The sequence below is a fragment of the Hylobates moloch genome, unplaced genomic scaffold (assembly GCF_009828535.3).
Source record: "Hylobates moloch isolate HMO894 unplaced genomic scaffold, HMol_V3 SCAFFOLD_8, whole genome shotgun sequence".
In the NCBI taxonomy this organism is placed as follows: domain Eukaryota; kingdom Metazoa; phylum Chordata; class Mammalia; order Primates; family Hylobatidae; genus Hylobates; species Hylobates moloch.
The window spans coordinates 3,622,248-3,641,170 of NW_026652283.1; the positions used below are offsets into that span (position 1 = coordinate 3,622,248).

Genomic DNA, 18,923 nt, shown 5'->3' on the forward strand with positions numbered 1-18,923 from the left:
TCACTTCTGAAACACCAGCAAAATGCCAACATCACAGCCACACTGAAAAAAAAAAAAATGCAGTGCTCTGAAATAAAGTAAAAGAAAATAAAATGAAGTCAGTAACTATGGCCCTCGCACTGGGCCCCACTGCCTGCATGTCAGTCTACCCTGTTAATCATCACGTATGATTTTTCAAAGAGCTATTTTGAGAAACATTTAGAAAATGGCTTTTATATAGCTATATATACCTCATTTATACCCTCCCGAAATGGTCGCTCTGTTTAGCAGCAGATGGCTTTTTCCACTAGTTTTCTTTTCATTTCTCAGTCAAAGTTAAGTAGGAAGTCAACCTACTTCCTAACCCCAGGCATACACTTATCACCCACAGTCCACCCTGGAGTCAGGGTTGTAGGTGGGGGGTGAGGAGGAAAGGCCGTGGGTTCTCCCTAAGGCACCGCTCCAGAAAACCCAAGGGGACAAAGGCAGTGGGCATGGTGCTGAGAGGGAAGGCTCAAAGCTGGGATTAAGGAAAGAGCAGAGCCCCCGGGTAGGAGGTAGAATAGAATGTGGCTGCTCTGGTTTGCTGCAGTCAACAACTTGGGTATCTCAAGGTCCACGAAGCATGTATAAGACTATCCCTTTGGCCGCCAGAGAACAAGGGCCAAGCAAGATTAACTACCCTGGCGGCACCTGAGTGCTGTACCTTTGGCCTGCAGGAAGCCGCAAGTCGGGCCCTGCATGGTTGTCATGGCAACAGCAGTGCTGAGGCTCCTAAGGGCAAGGGGAGGAGAAGGGGGGTGGAGAAGGCACGTGGTGGCTTTTCTGGAAAAGCCCATCTGTTTCTTTCCCCTAGGAAACTAAGTCAGGGAAAACAACAACAACAACAAAGGAGGGATGGGCGTCTGGGGTCTAGAAAGAGAAAGGAGAGAAAAGACTCAGATGCTCCGAGAGCAGCTCTCCTGATGGGATGTGCTTCCCTTCCTTTTGGGGGAGGCGAGTGACTGACAAAGAAAAGGACTGGGCGGGCCCCCGTGGGCGGCATCTGTGCAGGAGCCATGTGCAGGATCAGGGCAGGCTCTGTGACCTCAGGTTTGCTGGGGGCAGTCCTTGTGGGACCCTATCAGCCACAGCAGGATTTCTTCTTAGCAGGGTGGCCGACCTGAATGGTGTCCCCTCTCACTGTGTCTTCTTGCTCCTTGAGGAACCTGGGAGAGGGGAAGAGATCGTGTCAGTGATGGAGAAGTTGACAGGCCCAGGGGCTGGCAACCTGGACAAGCCACCCTCAGGTTACAGGTCATCTGGGTCATACGGAGAGAACCCACCCTCACTACGGCATCAGAGACAGTCCTGAGCATCTCCCCCTGGACAGTACGGGTGCACAACTGTAATTGTAAAGCCAGAGAGTTTAGTTGACCTGGATTCTTCAAGACACCTCCTCCAGGAAGCCTCTCCTGATCCTCTAGTAAGCCTAAGTGCCCCTGACAGCATCTGACCCTTCCTCTGTCATGACCCCATCACCCAGCGTCACAATGCGTGGCTTCCCTGGCTGTGTCCCTCGGCAGAAAATGAGTTGCTTGGGACCGAGACTTATCTTTTGTCTCTGTGCCTCTGCAGCCTATCACAGTAACCAGCATACGGGTGAGGCTCCAAAATATACTGATGGGTTGTGACCTCTGCAGTAGGGCTGTGCCATGTGGTCACAGCTCCAGATTAATTGTAGGAGGTGAGGAATTAAAAATCATGGTAAACACGTTGTCTCTGCTTTATACTTTCAAAACGCTTTTGCACTACGCACCTCCTTCGATTCTCTTAACAATCTGTGAGTGGGCAGAGAAGGAAGGTGTGATTGATGTTCCTACCTTCCTGACAAAGCTCAGAGAGGCAGGGCATTTGCGCAGGGAGTCGGGGGCAGAGAAAAGCCTAGAATGTTTCCTCGTGATACTCCATAACCCCATAACCTCGCCAGTGCACACAGGAGTTGTTCTGGACTCTTAATTACTCAAAGAAAAATATTTTTAAATGCCCCAGAATGAGTGCTGAGCACAAAATGGGCTCTGTTAAGTATTTGCTGGATGGATGAATAGATGGAATGAAATGAAGGCCTACATGGATGGATGAATGAGTGAATGCTTAAGTATTGGAAATGAGTCCCAGCATGGTTTTGTTGTTTAAATTTTTGGTGTAGGCAGGGCCTTAAGGAACCAGTCTTTTCATGCTACCAGCACCATTACCTTGGTTACCTCCCATTGATTCCCCATCACAGCCCCTCTTCTTTCTGGTTTCTACACCCACTCCTTCCTCCCACACCCAGGAACTCATATTATAACCCATTCTTGCCTCCAGCTGGCTTCCAGCTAGTCCCTGCTAAGACATCAGCCAGTGCTGAGGGGCCTCTGATCTGACCTTTCCCAGGAGGATTTGCATTTAAAAAGAGCATCCCTAGGAAAAGGCAGCCTTTAAGACTCAGAAGAAGACTGTAATGGGGGTGACAGGCAGGGATGCTTTCTTTCCCAACATCATTGTTTCAGAAAGCTGCTCCTGACGCTGCAATCCCATACAAAGGCTTAGGACCCCACTGCCTATACTCAGAGGGCTCTGGCCAATAGGGAGGAAGGGGGGTCAGAGGCGTGGCCTGGGTGGAGGGAAACACGGTGCCTCCCCGAAGGCAGACACAGCTGGACACAGCAGTAATTGCACCTGGGGAGCACATCTCTTTACCTGGCCAGATGGAGCAGGGACTCTTTGGTGTTGTGACCAGAGTAGGCGCTGCATTCATAGAAGATCAGATTGTTCTCCTAGAATCATAAGACAGAGCGAATACAAGAGTATTGGAGAGACAGGGGGCTGTGGGGGGTGGTGGGAGAGCCCCCTTGTGCATCTACCTACAGCCTTCGCTTCCTCTCGCAGGCCCCTTGACCTTCCTCATAATCCTTCCCCACTCTGTACATGGCTGATTTCTGTCTCCACAGGCTCCCTGATTAATGCAAGCTCTGTAACCATCTCCCAGGTGAGCTATAACAATTGTAAAACAACGAAACCATACGCTGCCTTAGTGCCTCTTTATACTTTCCCAAATTACTCTCAAGTACACACATGCTCATTCCAGGTTACACCAGGCCTGTGATTCAGCCCTGTGATTGCAGGGTGGGCAATATTCTTCCCCGTTTCACAGGCAGATAAGCTGCAGTGAGAGAGGGCACTTGGCTGGCATGTTCAGTCCCACACTGAGTTAACGGAGAGCTCCTTGCAGCAAGCTTTTCCCAAGACACTGGCATTCCATAGGCCTTGGGGACAGGTGTCACGACCAGTCCAGCAGGAATTCTCTTTCGCACCAGTTAATTAACACTCCAGCTGCCCTGGCTGTCAGCACTGGTGCACCAGACTGGCCATCAGCTCATTAGGATGAGGTTGTGCCGCCTGCATGGTGCGGGAGCCCTTGGTTAAGGCTCATCATATTCCACTGATCACTCCCATTAATAGATTACTGGTGTCATTGGGACACTGCTGATGGCACAGGGCCCTGGCTTTTACACGGCCTCTCCTTGGAGGCTGATGCCCTGAGGGGACGCAGGCCAGTTGAGTGAGGACAGTTACGTGGCGGCAGCTCAGGAGGCTCTGCCATGCTCCCAGTGCAGCTTTCCCCATCTACACCCACAGGCCAGCTCCACCCTCTGCCCTTTTCACCCAGCCCCATGGGCTCTGTCTCTCCCTGTCTGCATTTCTCTCAGATCTGCAATCTCTTGGGCCAGTCTGTCAAAGAGTAGAGGTTCCATGGTGTGGGAATAGTGGGGAGAGAAGGACATAGGACTTAGAACTGGAAGACATGATTTGCCTTCCTGCTTTGAGTTCTGAGCCCGCCTCGGATGAGCCATGATAATGCGAATGCATCACTTAACTCCTGAGTCTCATTTTTGTTTTTTCACTAACAAAAAGAAAAGAAAAGAAAATGGATAGAATCTTTGGGTCCAGGTATATTTTGAAATCCAGAATTTTCTGACTCTTACAAAGGTAATACATGTATATACCATATTTAATATAATACCCTCAGTGGATTTCAGACAGCACTCCATAATCAAACATATTACTATTTCTTCAGTGAAACCTTTGAATATTCACGCAAAGTGAGGTTACAACCATGAGTAGCCTCATGTCATTTCTGGTCAGATTTTTCTGCCAGATAAAATATAAAACAACCCTTTCTGTTTTCAGAGCTTTTTGGATTTCGGAATTGTGGACATGTAACTGTCTAGTGACCCTCCATGTAGACACCTGCCAGGCCCCTCCTTCTCCTTTCTCCTTGAGTCTTACCATCTGTGCTTGTTCTCCCAGGCTCTGAACTCATGAAACGCTGTTTAGGATGAGCATGTGAAGAATTACAGAATCATGGGGCTGGGATGCACCCCATCCTCCCAGACACACAGTTCCACGAAAACCAAACTCTGAGGCAGTAAAAGAAGCCAAGGAACCACGTTTTGTTGCCTGATTTCCATTAAGCCCCATTGATTCCATTTTTGAGCAAGGCGCCCATGCTTATTTTAATGGTAGGTTTTCCAGTATGTCTCCTGAGTTTATCTTGAGTTCACGACTTTGAGGCTCAATCCTGACAGAAAGGATGAACTCTCTAACACAGTGGTCTGCAGAAGAACACACTGCTTTGCAGAGAGTGAGTTTTTCATCCCTGGGGGTGACCAAGTGGAAATGCAGATTGGAGGGGGATTGAAAAAAGTAAACTATTGCTATCTTAGAATTTATAATTCTGAGTTACAAGGAAGGGACTTTAGGATAATTCCCCATACCCTAGTGGTCCCTAACCCACTCCATCTTGCAACCTGTGGCTTTCTATGCAAAGTTCTACATGCACAGGAGCTGGCCATTCCCAGGATGCCAAGACACCTATCTTTTCCAGTTGCTTTCTTCCCATGGCACTTCCAGAGAAAGTCCCCACCAAGGCTCTTGGGCACTTGCCCGGCTTCCCTCGGGGTCACACTCTGTCCAGACAGATGGAAATGCTTACTCTTTACCTTGGCAAGCTGCTCTCCGAGGCCCCAGGGGACTTCCCGCTCCTTCTCGTTGTCAAGCTTATTACCCAGCAGAAGAACAGGAACCCGGTCTCCCACAGCTTCCTGCAGAACAGAAAATGTTTTCAACTGAGAGGGGTGTCATCGGATTGCCCAGAGGGCAGGCTGACAATGTCGGCTGGACAGATGGGACCTGGCTTGAGAGTCCCCTGCTGCCATAAAAGGTGAGGCCGTAACAGAGGTATCCTGAAAGCAGAAAACAGCCGCCTTCTCCAGGAGCCTCAGTTTATCATGCTTCTGCAAGGCGCCTGAGGCCTGCCTGTGGTGTCTCCTAGTCCCTGTGTGTGCAATGACCGCTCCCCCTTCACGATGCTCCTTGGATCTTAGATGGAACAGCAGGCCCCCCAAGGTGTGCTGGATGAGGGGACAGTTGATGCCAACAGGCCGCATGCCCCCTTCCAGAGCTTACAGCACCCTGAGGGCATTCCTAATTGGCCAGGCTTAGTCCGATGGACCAAGGCCATGAATGCCCCATGGTTTGGAGTTGTTCTGGAGGCTGCTTTGACTAGAAACTGCATCACCAGAGGCCTCCTGATAGCACATAAGCTTCTGAGGGTTGGATCCAAATCTGCCTCATGGTCTTGCGCCCACAAGGCTCCATAAATGACTGCCATGTGCCTCGCTGGAGGCGGGCGCCACAGACCCCTGTCACTGGGTGCTTTGGCTGTGAAGAAAGCCCTGTGTAAGAAGGAACACTGTGGCCATAGCAGCTGCACTGCTTGGGCCAGAAGTCACAGGTTTATTCAAGGTATCACATTGTTTACTTCCCCAATGGCTGTGGCTTACCAACCAGGGGCCTGCTTCCCGGGTCTCCACCTCCTCCCTGGTGAAAGGGGCACTGTATGTGTCTCTTCTGAGGGCGCCCGAAGGGCCCGGGACCACCAACTGCCATTCAGTGAAGAAGTGACATTGAAGAAGGTTATTTTTACTTAAATATTTAATTAGGGGCTTTTAATCATAATTTAGTAACAAATAGTTATTCATTGTAGCTAAATGTTTTACTAAATAGAAGGACCTGTGGGATAACAGAAGCTAATAAGCAGTTACAGTTTTGCCAATACTTTAGCTGCTTTACTTGAGCATTTCAAATAAATGTCCAAAGTCCATCTTACAGATACACCGATTTTAAGTTTAAATGCTATTATGTTTGAAATTAAGCCTCAATGTTTCCTTAATCTGTGCATTCGTTTTTACTGCAGTTTAATAGGGGAAAAAAATTCTTATTTACCAAATGAGAAAGTTAAGGCTCAGAGAATCAAAAAGAACATTTAACACCATAAGCACTGAATTATGAGAACTCTTTAGTATATGGGTCCTCGCTTCTCCACTCTTTTCCTCCATATTCTTATTTCCAATCAAGTCTCTGCTACTTAGTGTCTTATTAACTGGAACTCTCTAAAAATGGTATCTATTGGTGAGATGATAACTTGTGTTTGCAATGATGACTCAAAGGCACTGTAAGATCTTACAGTGTCTTCTGACCCATCAAAAAGAGATTAAATTCTGGGCACTGCAGTTGCTGTGCTAAGTGGATTGCACATATTCCAACTAGTTGAAAGTGAGAAAGCCACTCATGGCATATCTGGAATCCTGTGGCCCCCTATTAGCTAGAGCGTTCGCTAATGGGAACACCCCCTCCTCTGACCGTGCTGTGCCACAGGATACTTGTGTGAAGAGCTTTTCACGGAAAGGGAAGAAAGGAGGAGGAAGCAGGGAAATGGGCCAAGCAGCTTGCTGTTTAGAGCACATGGGAGAGAGATATTTGTAGATTTATGTGTGAGGAATGATTAAGGCTTGTGGGATTTCTTGACATGGAAACTCTGAAAATATGAGCATCAGACTTGAAATCCTAGGGCAGAATTCTACCCCAGGTTTTGTTATTATTTGGAATGGGCGATGGCTTCTGTTTCCTCGCTTGCAGAGGGGATGATGGATACTGAATGACCCAATAGGATGAGGTAGGGAATGGGTCATAAGCCCAACATCTGGGTCCTATGCACCATAAACAGCAATGGTGCCTCTTGCCTCCTGGGAAAAGAAAGGGCAGGTTTCTTTTTTTTTTTTTTTTTTTTTTTTGAGGCCGAGGTGGGTGGATCACGAGGTCAGGAGTTCAAGACCAGCCTGGCCAAGATGATGAAACCCTGTCTCTACTAAAAATACAAAATTTAGCCAGGTGTGGTGGTGGGCACCTGTAGTCTCAACTACTTGGGAGGCTGAGGCAGAGAATTGCTTGAACCCGGCAGGTGGAGCTTGCAGTGAGCCAAGATTGTGCCACTGCACTCCAGCCTTGGTGACAGAGAGAGACTCTGTCAACAACAACAACAACAACAAAAAAAACAAAAACAAAACAAAAAAAAACAAACAAAAAAAAACCAAAGCAATTCCTGGATATAAAAATAAAGGAGCTTAGAAGGAGCAGAAAAAAAAAATTTTAAACAAAGCACCCAGCAGGAGCTGCGGTTTCTGTTCTTTGTATTGTTCCTCTCTTACACAGCCACTCTGGACAACTCGCTTCCCTCCAGGGACCCTGGCCTGCCACCGATAAAGGAGAAACAGACTCATCTCCAAATATTTGGCAAAAATATATGAGAATACTCATAAGACCAGGGAGTGTGCTAACTGTCACAGCCAGTCACCATCACCCCGGCCCAAGGTCATCAGTCTCTGGCACAGGGGCAGGGAGAGGAGCTGGTACGGGGGTAGGTATCTCATGGTCCTCTCTGACTTTGACCCCAAAAGTCTTGAACTATCTGTCTAAACTTTATACCTTTCTCATACCTAACTAGGTTTTCAGCCTGCATACCACTTAGCACAAGATGTTCAAAATTACCTCCTAGATGAAGCAACACCTCCTTCAAGCCTCCTAGGGCTTTGGTGAACAGGTCTCAGGTCTATTCAAACTCTGTTGCTGAGACTGTGAGAGATGTTGGTAAAAATCCCATCGGCATGACAGGTTGGAGTGAAGTCATCTTAGCTCCTTCATCAGGCACACGATCTCTCTTTAGGAGACGTGGGTTCTGCCCTAGCTCTGTCACCATGTCTCCATGTGACTCATCTGAGTCTCTCCTCTTTTCTGTGTCTCTCTGTTCTAAAGCCAGGTTCTGTTCTATGACCCTCTAACAGAGAGCCTTCCCTCCACTTTCAGTTATTTCAGCTGCCTTTCTGTGAACTTGAGCTTGTTGGAAGACAGACTTGTTGAAATTCAAAAGATCACCCATCTCTGACTTTAAATAACAAGAGCTGTCAACTTGGAGCAGTGGATTGGCATTCAGCTCAGAATGTGCAGCTGTTGGGTTTGGTTGGTTGCTGCCTATGTGCATGTGTGTGTGTGCGTGTGTGTATGTTTTAATATCTATTTGCTAGGAGACATGAAAAAGCACTTAGCTGGGATAGTGCTGCTATTTCTCTGGAGCCAGAGCAAAAATTTTTTCAGCACATTAAAGCATGCAGTTATGCTAAGAAAAAAATGACTGCAAAATTATATCTTGGGGGTTTCCATATTTATCCATCCCCTGGACTATGAGTCAAAACAAGATTTATTTGTGTGGTTCATTTTAAACTGCCAGCACTTCAAGCTCAACTTGGAACGTGGAGAAAAAAAATCAAACTGCTATTTTTTGCACCATGCTGTGCATTGTCACCAATGACAAAGATCGCAGAATGAGGTTTAGCTAGCAGCCCAGGAAGGGAGAGGGAAGTGGGCCAGGACCCCTTGAGCTGAAGAACTGTTCTGCTTTGAGAGAGAAGCAAGAAGGACTGAAAGGTAAATGAACACCTGCTTTTCAGGAGCAGATTTCAGCCATGGACCCCAGGACAAGAGAGAAGCAGTGCAGTGTGGCAAAGCCCTCGCTTCTAGATCGGGTGGTGCTGCTGACAAGTGTGGGCGCCTTTGGGAAAGTCACTTCCTCTTTTTGGATCATAGTTTTTCTTACTTATAAAACAAGAGGTTGCATTAGATTAATCTCCACGTTTTTTTCCAGCTCGGAGACACTGGTCTATTCGGCTTAACTCCGCCAATTCTATGTCACTTCCTCGACTTACATGCCCAGCAATCTAGTGCTATCAGAACGGCAAGAGGCTCTGAACAAGCAGCTCAGCATCCCAGGACTGCAGACACTGGGGGCCAGCAATCTGGCTCTGGGGGAGATACCAGCCCATACAGGCTTGAACAGGCTGGCGTTCTAAATTCTCTTTTCTCTACCCGACACAGGCCCCAGAATCTTCTGATGTCCAGTTTGTCCCATGGTCACACATGGGGCCTTAGAGCCTGACTAGTTTCTTTTCCAGATTGGAATGGTTAAACCAATTCTACCCAATTGAGATAAGAAATTGGGGGTGGGTTGGAAATGCCGAGTTGGCTGAAAGACTGCCTGCGGTGACTTCCTATAAGGCACTCGGGAGAATCGGCACAGAGTGTATCTGCTTGGGCCTCTTCTGCAGAAGGCCTGCAGGCAAGGTAAAGTTGCCTAGACTGGGTGAAATAGCAGAACAAGGGCAAGGCCACAGTATTCCCACCTCATCAAGCAGTGCTGGTGCTCTCTTGCACCAAAGGATTTTGGTTCCCTCTGGGCTGGAAGGACCCTCCAGAATCTTCTCATCCACACACATTCCTGCTCTGTCTTGGCCTCCCAGAGAGACAGTCAAATGCCATCGTACACTGTAGAATTTGGGGGCCAGGAGGGAGCATTTGGTCTGCTCCCTCGTTGAATGATTGGCCAAGGTTTCATGGCCAGGAAGTGACCAAGATGGGATAGTAAGAACTTCCTTTCAGGGAGCTCCACTACCTCCCCCGAGCATCTGTTCCCACCCCACACAACCTCTTCCAAGAGTCTTTCCCATGCAGGCATGTATAGCAACTGAAGCCCTTTTTTCTTGTGTGCTTTTCAGGTTGAGGGAGGAAGGGGGACTGTCAACAGCTGGCCACCATTCACTTACTAATAAGGCTTCAGAAACTTGAAGACTGTTATTAAAGCTCCCCCTCCACCCTCCCTTCTCCAGGCAGGGAGTTGGTAAAGTGCTTGGAGCTCTTTGGAAAAATAAGGTGCTCCACAAATATAAGGTACTTATTATTTTCAGTTCCCCTCAGATCAAATTAGGTGTCAAGTTTTAATCTATCACCTGACACCTCTGATTGCTGGTTGCCAAGGCAGAATGACTTAGCTTTTCAAGAATGTAGAGAATAATTGCATTTATGATGCCACCGTTCCACACCTTCAACACACACTCTGCCATTTGACACAGCCTCCTGCACTTGTTTCTGAAACTCTGTGCTGCTGAACTGAATGCGCTGCCTGGTCTATCATACTGAGTCCCAGAGCTCCTAGTGTGTGCTGGACATGCTGTAGATGTGTAGTAAATTCTTGGTGAGGGGTCACAGGCATCTTTGGAAATGATTTAGAGCTCTTCTACTCAAAGGGTCATCCCTGGACCACCAGCATCAGCCTCACCTGAGAACTTGCTAGAAACACAGAATCTCAGACCCCAGCCCCGACTTGCTGAAGTAGAGACTGCATTTTAAGAAGGTCCCCAGGAGAGTCCCATATTTGTTAGCGTTCAAGGAGCACTTGTTTAGGCCGGGAACAGTGGTGGCTGAGAATCAAAATTCCCTGGGGAGCTTTAGTTTTATTTTTTATTTGCAGGCCCTGAACCACTCTGGGAGAGAAGGCCCTGGCCTCTGTTCCCTTTAAAAGCTCCACATGTGATCCTGATGTTTATCCAGGTTTAGAATAATCAATTAGAGCTTAAATGCGTCTTTGGCTAATATCTAAAAAAAGGAAAAACTCAAACTACAAATCATATAGAAACGCCCTGTCTACACGTAAGCAATTCTGATTTAACTATGTATAGATTTACCATCTCAGCCGGGCTTCCCGAGCCCACAGATACACCAAGGCTTCTGTGGGCCTCTTAGCAGCCACATGCCACTGATGCATTTCAGCCCCATCCCACAAAGCAACGTTTCTGGAGGATGACTAAACTCATGCTTCAACCTGTGATGGTGGCCTTCTGAGATTTATTCATCTCCACCACCAAACTGTTCCATCTCTTCTTCTAGATCCCAGGCTCTGTGCAAAACAGGGACCTTAGAAACGACACTCCCTAATGACAGCAGAGAGCATAGCTCCACAAATTTGTCACCATCCATTCCCATTAATCCCAGACCACCTGGAGGCTTAGCCCTAGCACACACCAAAATTTAGATATTGGGGGACAACTAAATGTCTGTGAAAAGGACAGGTGACCCTGGAGAAGTTAGGCCTTCCCTTTCTTCACTTTTGAATGAGATGGCCATACTAGGTGGGATATTTTCAAAGGGAAACTCTTTTGTCTAACAAAATTGTACCTGACCTCCAATATGCTGAAAAAGGCAAGGCAGCTCTGACGGAGATGGGGGATGACAGACCTGGATCCATGACCACTAAACCTTCCCCTGCGGCTCCCCAGTCTCTGGGGAATGTCAGTCTGATTCCAGGGCTCCAAGGAAGAAAGTCTGGAAACCCTTGGATTAGGTAATCCCTAACATCTCTCCTGGTGCTTTACTTCTGTAAGGAAGATAAATCTGCTTGGTGCTGCCAACAACAACAACAAAAGTAAAAGAAGAAAAGAAGAGAAAAATCATGTCATCAACTCCAAAGTTTAGAAAGGAATTACTTCTGGATTCACCCATACCATTTGCTTCTATTATTAGTTTGGTGTACAGGCAATCCACTACCTACATTTCAAAACTTGCATTTTCTCATTCGTAAGTGCGTTAGGCACAGTAATTTTGAGAAATAATAGGTATTAGCAAATTCTTGAGAAACCCTTGAATCTGGCTTCCATTTTGTTCCTTATTTTTCTCAGTAATCAGAAGGATGCAGATTAACAAAAGAGAGACGGGTGACCCAGACATGCAAAACTACAGAGAAACAGGCAAAACTACAGAGAAACTACAGGCAAAACTACAGAGAAACACATTTGGGTGAAAGGGATCATGGATCTTAGGGCCAAAAGGGTCAAAGAAATTGACAACTCCAAGAGTCTGCCTTCATAGCAATGTGGTATCCATTCATTCATCCAGGAGCTGTTGGTCTCATGCAAAGCATCCAGGTTATAGCAACGAAGATGCAGCTTCTGTTCTCAGGCAGCGCGGAGTCCAGTGGGAGACACGGGTCGATAAATAAGCGATTTGTAGCAGCACGATAAGTATGTGATGGGATGTGCAAGGTTTTATGGGCTTGGAACAAAGCTGAACATAAGCTGCATGAGGGCAGGAGCTTTGTCTCTTTTATTCACTGCTAGGATTCCCAGGCCCTAGAATAGTGCCTGCCAGTGTTTTGAACAAATAAATGAACAGACCATGAATCCTGCTGGTGGAAGGGGTGGGAGATCCTACTTGGCTGTTCTGTGAAGGAATCAGCCGAAGCCTGGCAAAAAGCAATTTGTAGCTTGTCCACACCAGCACTGGCCTTGAGAAGCCTGCACTGGAGTGGTGGAAACACTAAAAAAAAGCACGTACAAAACGACATATCGCAAGGAGGAATCATAAACATAGAGTCTCCCGGATAATTCAGAATGCAAAGATAACACAGTTGCTCTTGGGTCCTGCCAAGACTCTTGATTTTGAGGTGAGCCTGGAGCCCTCACATTCTGGATCAACCTCCCCTTGTGTGAAGAGCTGTGACAGAGGCCCCCAAACATTGCATGGTGTGGCTCCCGGGCAGGGCATAGCTGGGCCTACTGGAGCTGGAAAGACTCAAGGGGTAGGGAGAGGTGCTGGTGAGAATGAGGGAAGAATCTGCTTGTGACTCAAACACTGATTTCTCTAGGACCCTTCCTTGACACTCCACTGTGTCCCCTCCCCCATTCCAGTCCCCCTCAATCATGGCCCAGCAATGACACAGCTGCTGGCATAATCTGGATTTTCCGTGTCCCTCTCTCCATGAGGGCAGGGACTGTGTCTGTCTTGTTCACTTCTGGGTCCCCAGTAACTAGCCTGGTACTGGGAACTCAGAAGAACAGAGGAACACATGCCTGCATCAGTTTGTTCCTGGAAAAGGCAAGTTCTGAATCAGATTTTGAAAATGCAGAGGCCCGCACGGGAGATGGACAGAGAAGAAAAGAGAAGCCACAATCAAGCCTAAATGCTCCTAGGGAGGTCGCCAGCTCACCTCCACACTGCTCAGCCACTGCCGCACCGACAGGAACGACTGCTTGTCTGTGAGATCGTACATGACGATGACACCATCGGCCTTTCTGAAGAACTGCTGGGTGATGCACCGGTACCTGCCACAGAAGGGCCATGGGTCAGGCATGCATGGCCTTCCCTCTGGAGCCCAGAACTTCGGGCAGCTCCTCACCTCTCCTGCCCAGCCGTGTCCCACAGCTGCAGGGCCACCTGAGAGCTGTCCACATTCAACGTCTTCACACGGTAATCAATGCCTGCAGGGTGAAACGGGCCTGTTAGGGCTGCCCTGGGCCAGAGGCACCTCACTTCCAAATCAGGAAACGATGCTTCCAATGTCTGAAATCACATCAGGTCCAAGGTGACAACCCTTCCTGTGCAGCTCGTGGGAGGCTAAATGGAGAAAAGAACAGAGCACCGGGGAGGCATGGGATCTCAGCTCTGGTCCTGTCTCTGCCACTTATTAGCTGTGGAATATTGATCAAATCACTTAACCACTCTGAACTGTAGGCTCTTCACTGTAATACAAGCCATATGCTCTTTCTTTCCCTCCCTCCCTCCCTCTCTCCTTCCCTCTTTCCCTCCCTCCCTCCCTTCCTCCTTCCTCCCTCCCTCTCCCCAACTCTCTTTCTTTCTTTTCTTTCTTTCTTTTTTTCTCTCTTTCTCTCTCTCTCTTTCTTTCTTACCTAAAATTCTTTCAGAGGCCCCCTAGTAAAATTCAAATGTCCCAGGGGTATGGCCTCCATCAACCAATCCAAAGGTATGCGGAGGAGGAGGAAGAAGGAGGGGAGGAGGAATAGGAGGAGGAGGGTAGGAACTGGCAGGTAGAGGAAAGGACAGAACAGAAGGGGTAAGAGAAAAAATCACAGGCAACGTTCACCCTTGAGATGGGTTACAGCTCCTAATCCTACACTGGGCTGATCACAACCATCTTGCCAGGGCTGTGACCCTACCTGGGGTCCTCAACCCCAGAGAGAGGGGGCAAGGTGAGTGAAGTGCATTCTGCACCCCACAGCAGCCCTCAGAGGTCAGGACCTCAACACAGATGTTTTGATACAGGTATTCCCCACTCCTGCATCCTGTAAGAATGTTCGCAAAGGCATAAAGAGGTTCGAAGGTACATCCCCCCACCACCACCGTAAGTTCCAGATCTTAGAACTTTAGGGCATCTCCCGCAACCTTCAGAAAGGCCTCTGGAGGGCTCAGGAAGACAAACAGCAACAGCAGCTTGGACAGATAGAGACAGAAGAGACCAAACAGATAACAAAGAGGCAGTAAATGGAAAAGGTCATCCCGGCCACTGCCGCTGGGCAAAGGTTAGTGCATTAAGGACCCACGAGTGAGGAGAGCGGGGAGGATCATCCACTTCCAGAATGTCAGGGGCAGCAGGGAGTCTAGAGGCCCTCTGCTTCACAGATGAGGGCCAGAGAGGAGTGCAATTGTCTGAGCTGAGAAAGAGTGATTTCACCCATTAATAGAATGCTTTCTATTTCCAGCGTTTCTATGTGTTGCCTCCCCACCTTCACAGAGTCCCACTGTGACACCCATGTGAGTTATCTGCACACACATGTGCACACATGCATATGTACTCATACATACACGTTCACACACACACCGAGAGATGAAGCAGGAGTCACGAGCCATCGTGCCTTGCCCGAGCTGGTCGGTAGCAAGGTGAGCTGCAATCCCAGCTCTGAGGCTCACTGCTTCTCCTGTAGCCAGACTCAGGGCACAGGATACAGGCAGCTTTGTTTCACCTAGAAGGCCCAGGGCTCAGTGCTTCCAGCAAAACAGATTACAGTGGCTGGGAGCTGAATCCAAGGGTGAGTTTTCTTCCTGGCTAGAAGTGGAGGGGCTCTCCCGGTCTGTGCTCTGGGAGACAGAAGGGGCTGCTTGCTTTCTGGTAACAACTCAGGGGAAAGGCATCCATGGTCATACAGCTTCAGGGCCAGATCCGAAACCAGCCGGTGTTGCCCGAGGACAGAGCCCTCTGCCTGCTGGTAAGGCTCGTAGGTAGAGCGGCAGGGAGTTTGCTGGGGCAGCTGGGTCCTGGCTGCCCTCAGCTCCTGCTCCACCTCATGGGCTAGGTGCTTTGCTGGAGGACAGGCAGCTGTCTCTGGCAGGCAGTGAGATGGGCAAAAGAGTGTGCTGGAGAAATGTGTTCTGTGCTGTGGTGAGCTTGGTGAGACTCCCTGCTGGACACGCGATACGTTTCTCTCTGCAGCCTCAGACAGGCAGGCTGAGGAAGCAGATCAACAGGCTCTTGGGGGCTGGGTGTGAAGGACACAAGGAGAAGACAAGGGGGTGGGGAGGAAGAGGTGGTGTGTGCAAACCCGAAGCCAGAGAACACAAGTCCAACAGGATGGGCAACACGGAATAACTGGGGACCAGAGGGCCTGGATTAAACTGATTTTAAGACTACCACCAGTTCTGAAATCCCAGGAGTCAGGAGACTCATGTTGTACGTTCCTGTCTCAGCTCTGCCACTGACCAGCAACATGACCTTGATGGCATTGCTGCAGCTCATTTTGGGGGGTTCTCTCTCCTCATCGGTAGATGGCAGTGAGATGGAGGTATGAAGGGATGAAGGGGCTAAGTTGGATGCTCACAATCTTTAAGTGCAGCTGGAGCATTCAACCCTCACATTGGGGTGACCCTTGTTTGCAACAAATTGCTTCCTGAAGGATGGCTCAAGTCAGGAGCCTCCTGGCACCTTCAAAGGTGCTGTGGAGATGGTGTGGGTTAGCACTGGGCTGATGGTTGCCAGGAGGGTGACCTTAACCTTTCTCGAGGTGACAGCCCTGAGCTGTCATAAGGCAGGAGCAATGGGGAGCAGTGGCAGCAAGTTGCTCTGGAGAAATACCCTAGTGGGCTGCTGCAGGGATTTCTCTGTACAGATGTGCAGTGGGACAGACACTGGACCGGTGCCCAAGAAAGGGCAGGGGCATTCTTCTGGAAACAGCTTCTGGAAGAAACACCTTGCATTCTGGCCTGTGATTTAATGCAGGGAGGTTGTGAACCAAAGTGGAGAAGTGGGAAGAAGGCTGGACTCGAAGTCCTGGGTTCCAGGGAGTTTGGCTATAACTCGAATGATCACTCTACTGTGGATCTCAATTTTCTCACTTACAACATGAGAGGATGTAATTAGATGATTCCCAAGGTTCCTTCCAGATCTAGCATTCTGCAAAAACCATCAGTGTTGTCTCCAGGATGCCTGCAGGGCTCAAGCACCTGCTCTTGAAGGAGCAGGCTGGGCCCTAGGTGGGGCAGGCAGGATGCCCCAGTCACCAGTTGCACTGGAGCAACTGGCATTTCACACAAGCCACTGGTCCAGTACAAAACATGCTCTTATGGGGGAGTGGGAGACCAGGAAGTTGGAGGACCCCTCGGAGGATGGAGGTGAGCTGGAAGAACAGCCAAAGCCCTGCCACTGTGCTGTAGCTGCTGCCCCTTGACAGGAGATTGGCCAGAGCCCTGTTTTGGGGTTGGACAGCTTTGGCCCGAGAGGCTGTGACTCTGTGGCTGTTATATCTGTTTAAAGGGGGCAGCCTGCAGGTGGCTGGTGTGACATCTGCTTCCTGACATGTGTCCCAGAGCAGGGCCTGCAGTGTGGCAGGGAAGCTAATTTGAGCTGCTGCTCGAGCATGTATGCAGCAGTGTGATGAAGGGCATCCTGATTTGGAACCTTTGATATTTTTTCCCCTTCCTAAATTGTAGGGTGTTTCCATAATTGGCCTCCTGGGAAGTGCAAATGAGTCTGATTTTCTATTTTTCAGAGCCTTCCATCTCAGGGCCACAAGTTGAAAATGTAAATGGCAGGCCACATGCACACTGCTCAGGGGACATGGCTCTGAGGCCTGCAGCCTGGGCACCCTCTCCCTGCCTCCCCCAGGCCTGTGCCAGAGCTGAGACTATAGGGCCTCCCCCACGGAATGCCCTCAAGGAGGGCAAGTTGACCTCCCAGGCACCGTCTCCTGTGTTACCACGCTCAGCACACTCCCAGCTGCCCCTCCCTCAAGGCCAGACAAGGCCAGGCTCTTCTGGGCTTGCTTTGCAGGCTCTGCGCTTCTTCCCATCTGGGTCCCAATTTTTGTCTTGGGATGCTCTCAGTCTCTGGGTGAAGTTGAGCAGAAGGAAAGGCATGGGAAGATATTCCAGGTGTGATAACAGTTTAAGAAAAGGCCCAGCAATAAGGATGAGAAACCTGAAGCAAGGACAGGACACCTGAAGCACATAGGCAGGGACCCCTCTCTGGGAGAAATGTTAGAAGGGCCAGTTTAGGGTAAGAGAAAGAAAATGGAGTCTCCCCAGGCAGGACTCTGGGCCACTCAAAGTTGGTCTTGTAGAACCAGCTTGTCACACAGCCAAAGGTCAAAGATGGTTGAGTCAGAGACCCAGGCTTGGAGGCAGTCTTAGGGTGCTGATATAGTTTGGATTTGTGTCCCCACCCAGACCTCATGCTCAATTATAATCCCCAGTGTTGGAGGTGGGGCCTGGGGGGAGGTGATTGGATCATGGGGGTGGATCCTTCATGAATGGTTTAGCACCATCCCTTTGGTGCTGTCCTCATGATAGAGTTCTCGTGAGATCTGGTTGTTTAAAAGTTTGTAGCACCTCCCCTCTCCTCTCTTCCTCCTGCTCTGGCCATGTAAGATGTGCCTGCTTTCCCTTTACCTTCTGCCGTAACTGGAAGTTTCTCGAAGCCTCCCCAGCCATGCTTCCTGTACAGCCTGCAGAACCATTAGCCAATTAAACCCCTTTTCTTTATAAATTACCCAGTCTCAGGTATTTCTTTATAGCAGTGCAAGAACAGACTAATACAGCTACCCAGTTACAACCTCTCATTTTTCAAATGAGAGAAAACTGAAGTCCTAAGAGGCATCACATCCTCTTGAGGTCACACAGCTTGTCAGTGGCAGGGCCCAGATGAGGACCCAGGACTTCCGATGTCTCACTGAACCTCCGCAGCCCCTCCTGCCTGCACCAACCTCTGCTCACCTCCAGAGGCAGAAAAGCACCCTCACCTCTCATGGGGTGCTAAGTGCATACAACTCATAGGGACACTATGGCATGGAAGAGAAGGTAGTTGAGGGGAAGGTATCAGCACCAACCAACTGAAGGGAATGTGAACAAGCCTCTAACCTTTCTGAACCTCAGTTTGCTGATCTGTCGACTGTGCTGAACAGTACCTGTCCCCCAGGGTTGTTGTGGAGATAGATGGAAAGGATGACTACAAAAGCTTCTGGTAAATATTCAGGTCATACAAATATATTTTCAAGTACAGTTGACTTATCGGCTCAGTGAAATAGGCATGCAATGTATTTGTTTTTTGTTGAGTGATTCACCTTTCTGTTGAGTGATTCAAGCTGAAAGGTCCGTATGCCCTTGGGTCTCACCACATATTCCAATGCAACCCTCAACTGTGGGTGAAGGGATTAAAGGCCTCTGTTTAAATAAAATATCACCCATAGTGGGAATACATTAAGCCATGATCATCCATTAATAGCTGAGCCTAATGAGCTTCCACATTTAAGTCCAGCTGTCACCCAGCAGGCTGGGGACTTAGGACAGATGCAATGCGATGGGTAAAAGAAGCCATCCAGGAGCAAGGCCAGGATGTAGCAGGCCCTCAGGAAGGCAGGGGGAGGTGTGGCAGGATGTGGGTCTCGGGAGGAGTCCCGGTCAGTTCAGCGGGAGCA

General features: G+C 49.0%; 1 protein-coding gene across 1 annotated transcript in view; it reads right to left on the reverse strand.

The window, feature by feature from the left end:
* Positions 1–259: 259 nt before the first annotated feature.
* The window catches only part of CRACR2A (calcium release activated channel regulator 2A), a 137,068-nt gene continuing 118,404 nt past the window's right edge, over positions 260–18,923 (reverse strand). The window contains exons 16-20 of the mRNA XM_032158998.2: positions 13,400–13,481; positions 13,211–13,325; positions 5,004–5,105; positions 2,701–2,777; positions 260–1,187 (exon numbers count right to left, since the gene is read on the reverse strand). Of these exons, the coding sequence (XP_032014889.1) occupies positions 1,103–1,187; positions 2,701–2,777; positions 5,004–5,105; positions 13,211–13,325; positions 13,400–13,481 (461 nt within the window). The 3' untranslated portion in view covers positions 260–1,102. The remainder of the gene's footprint in view (positions 1,188–2,700; positions 2,778–5,003; positions 5,106–13,210; positions 13,326–13,399; positions 13,482–18,923) is intronic.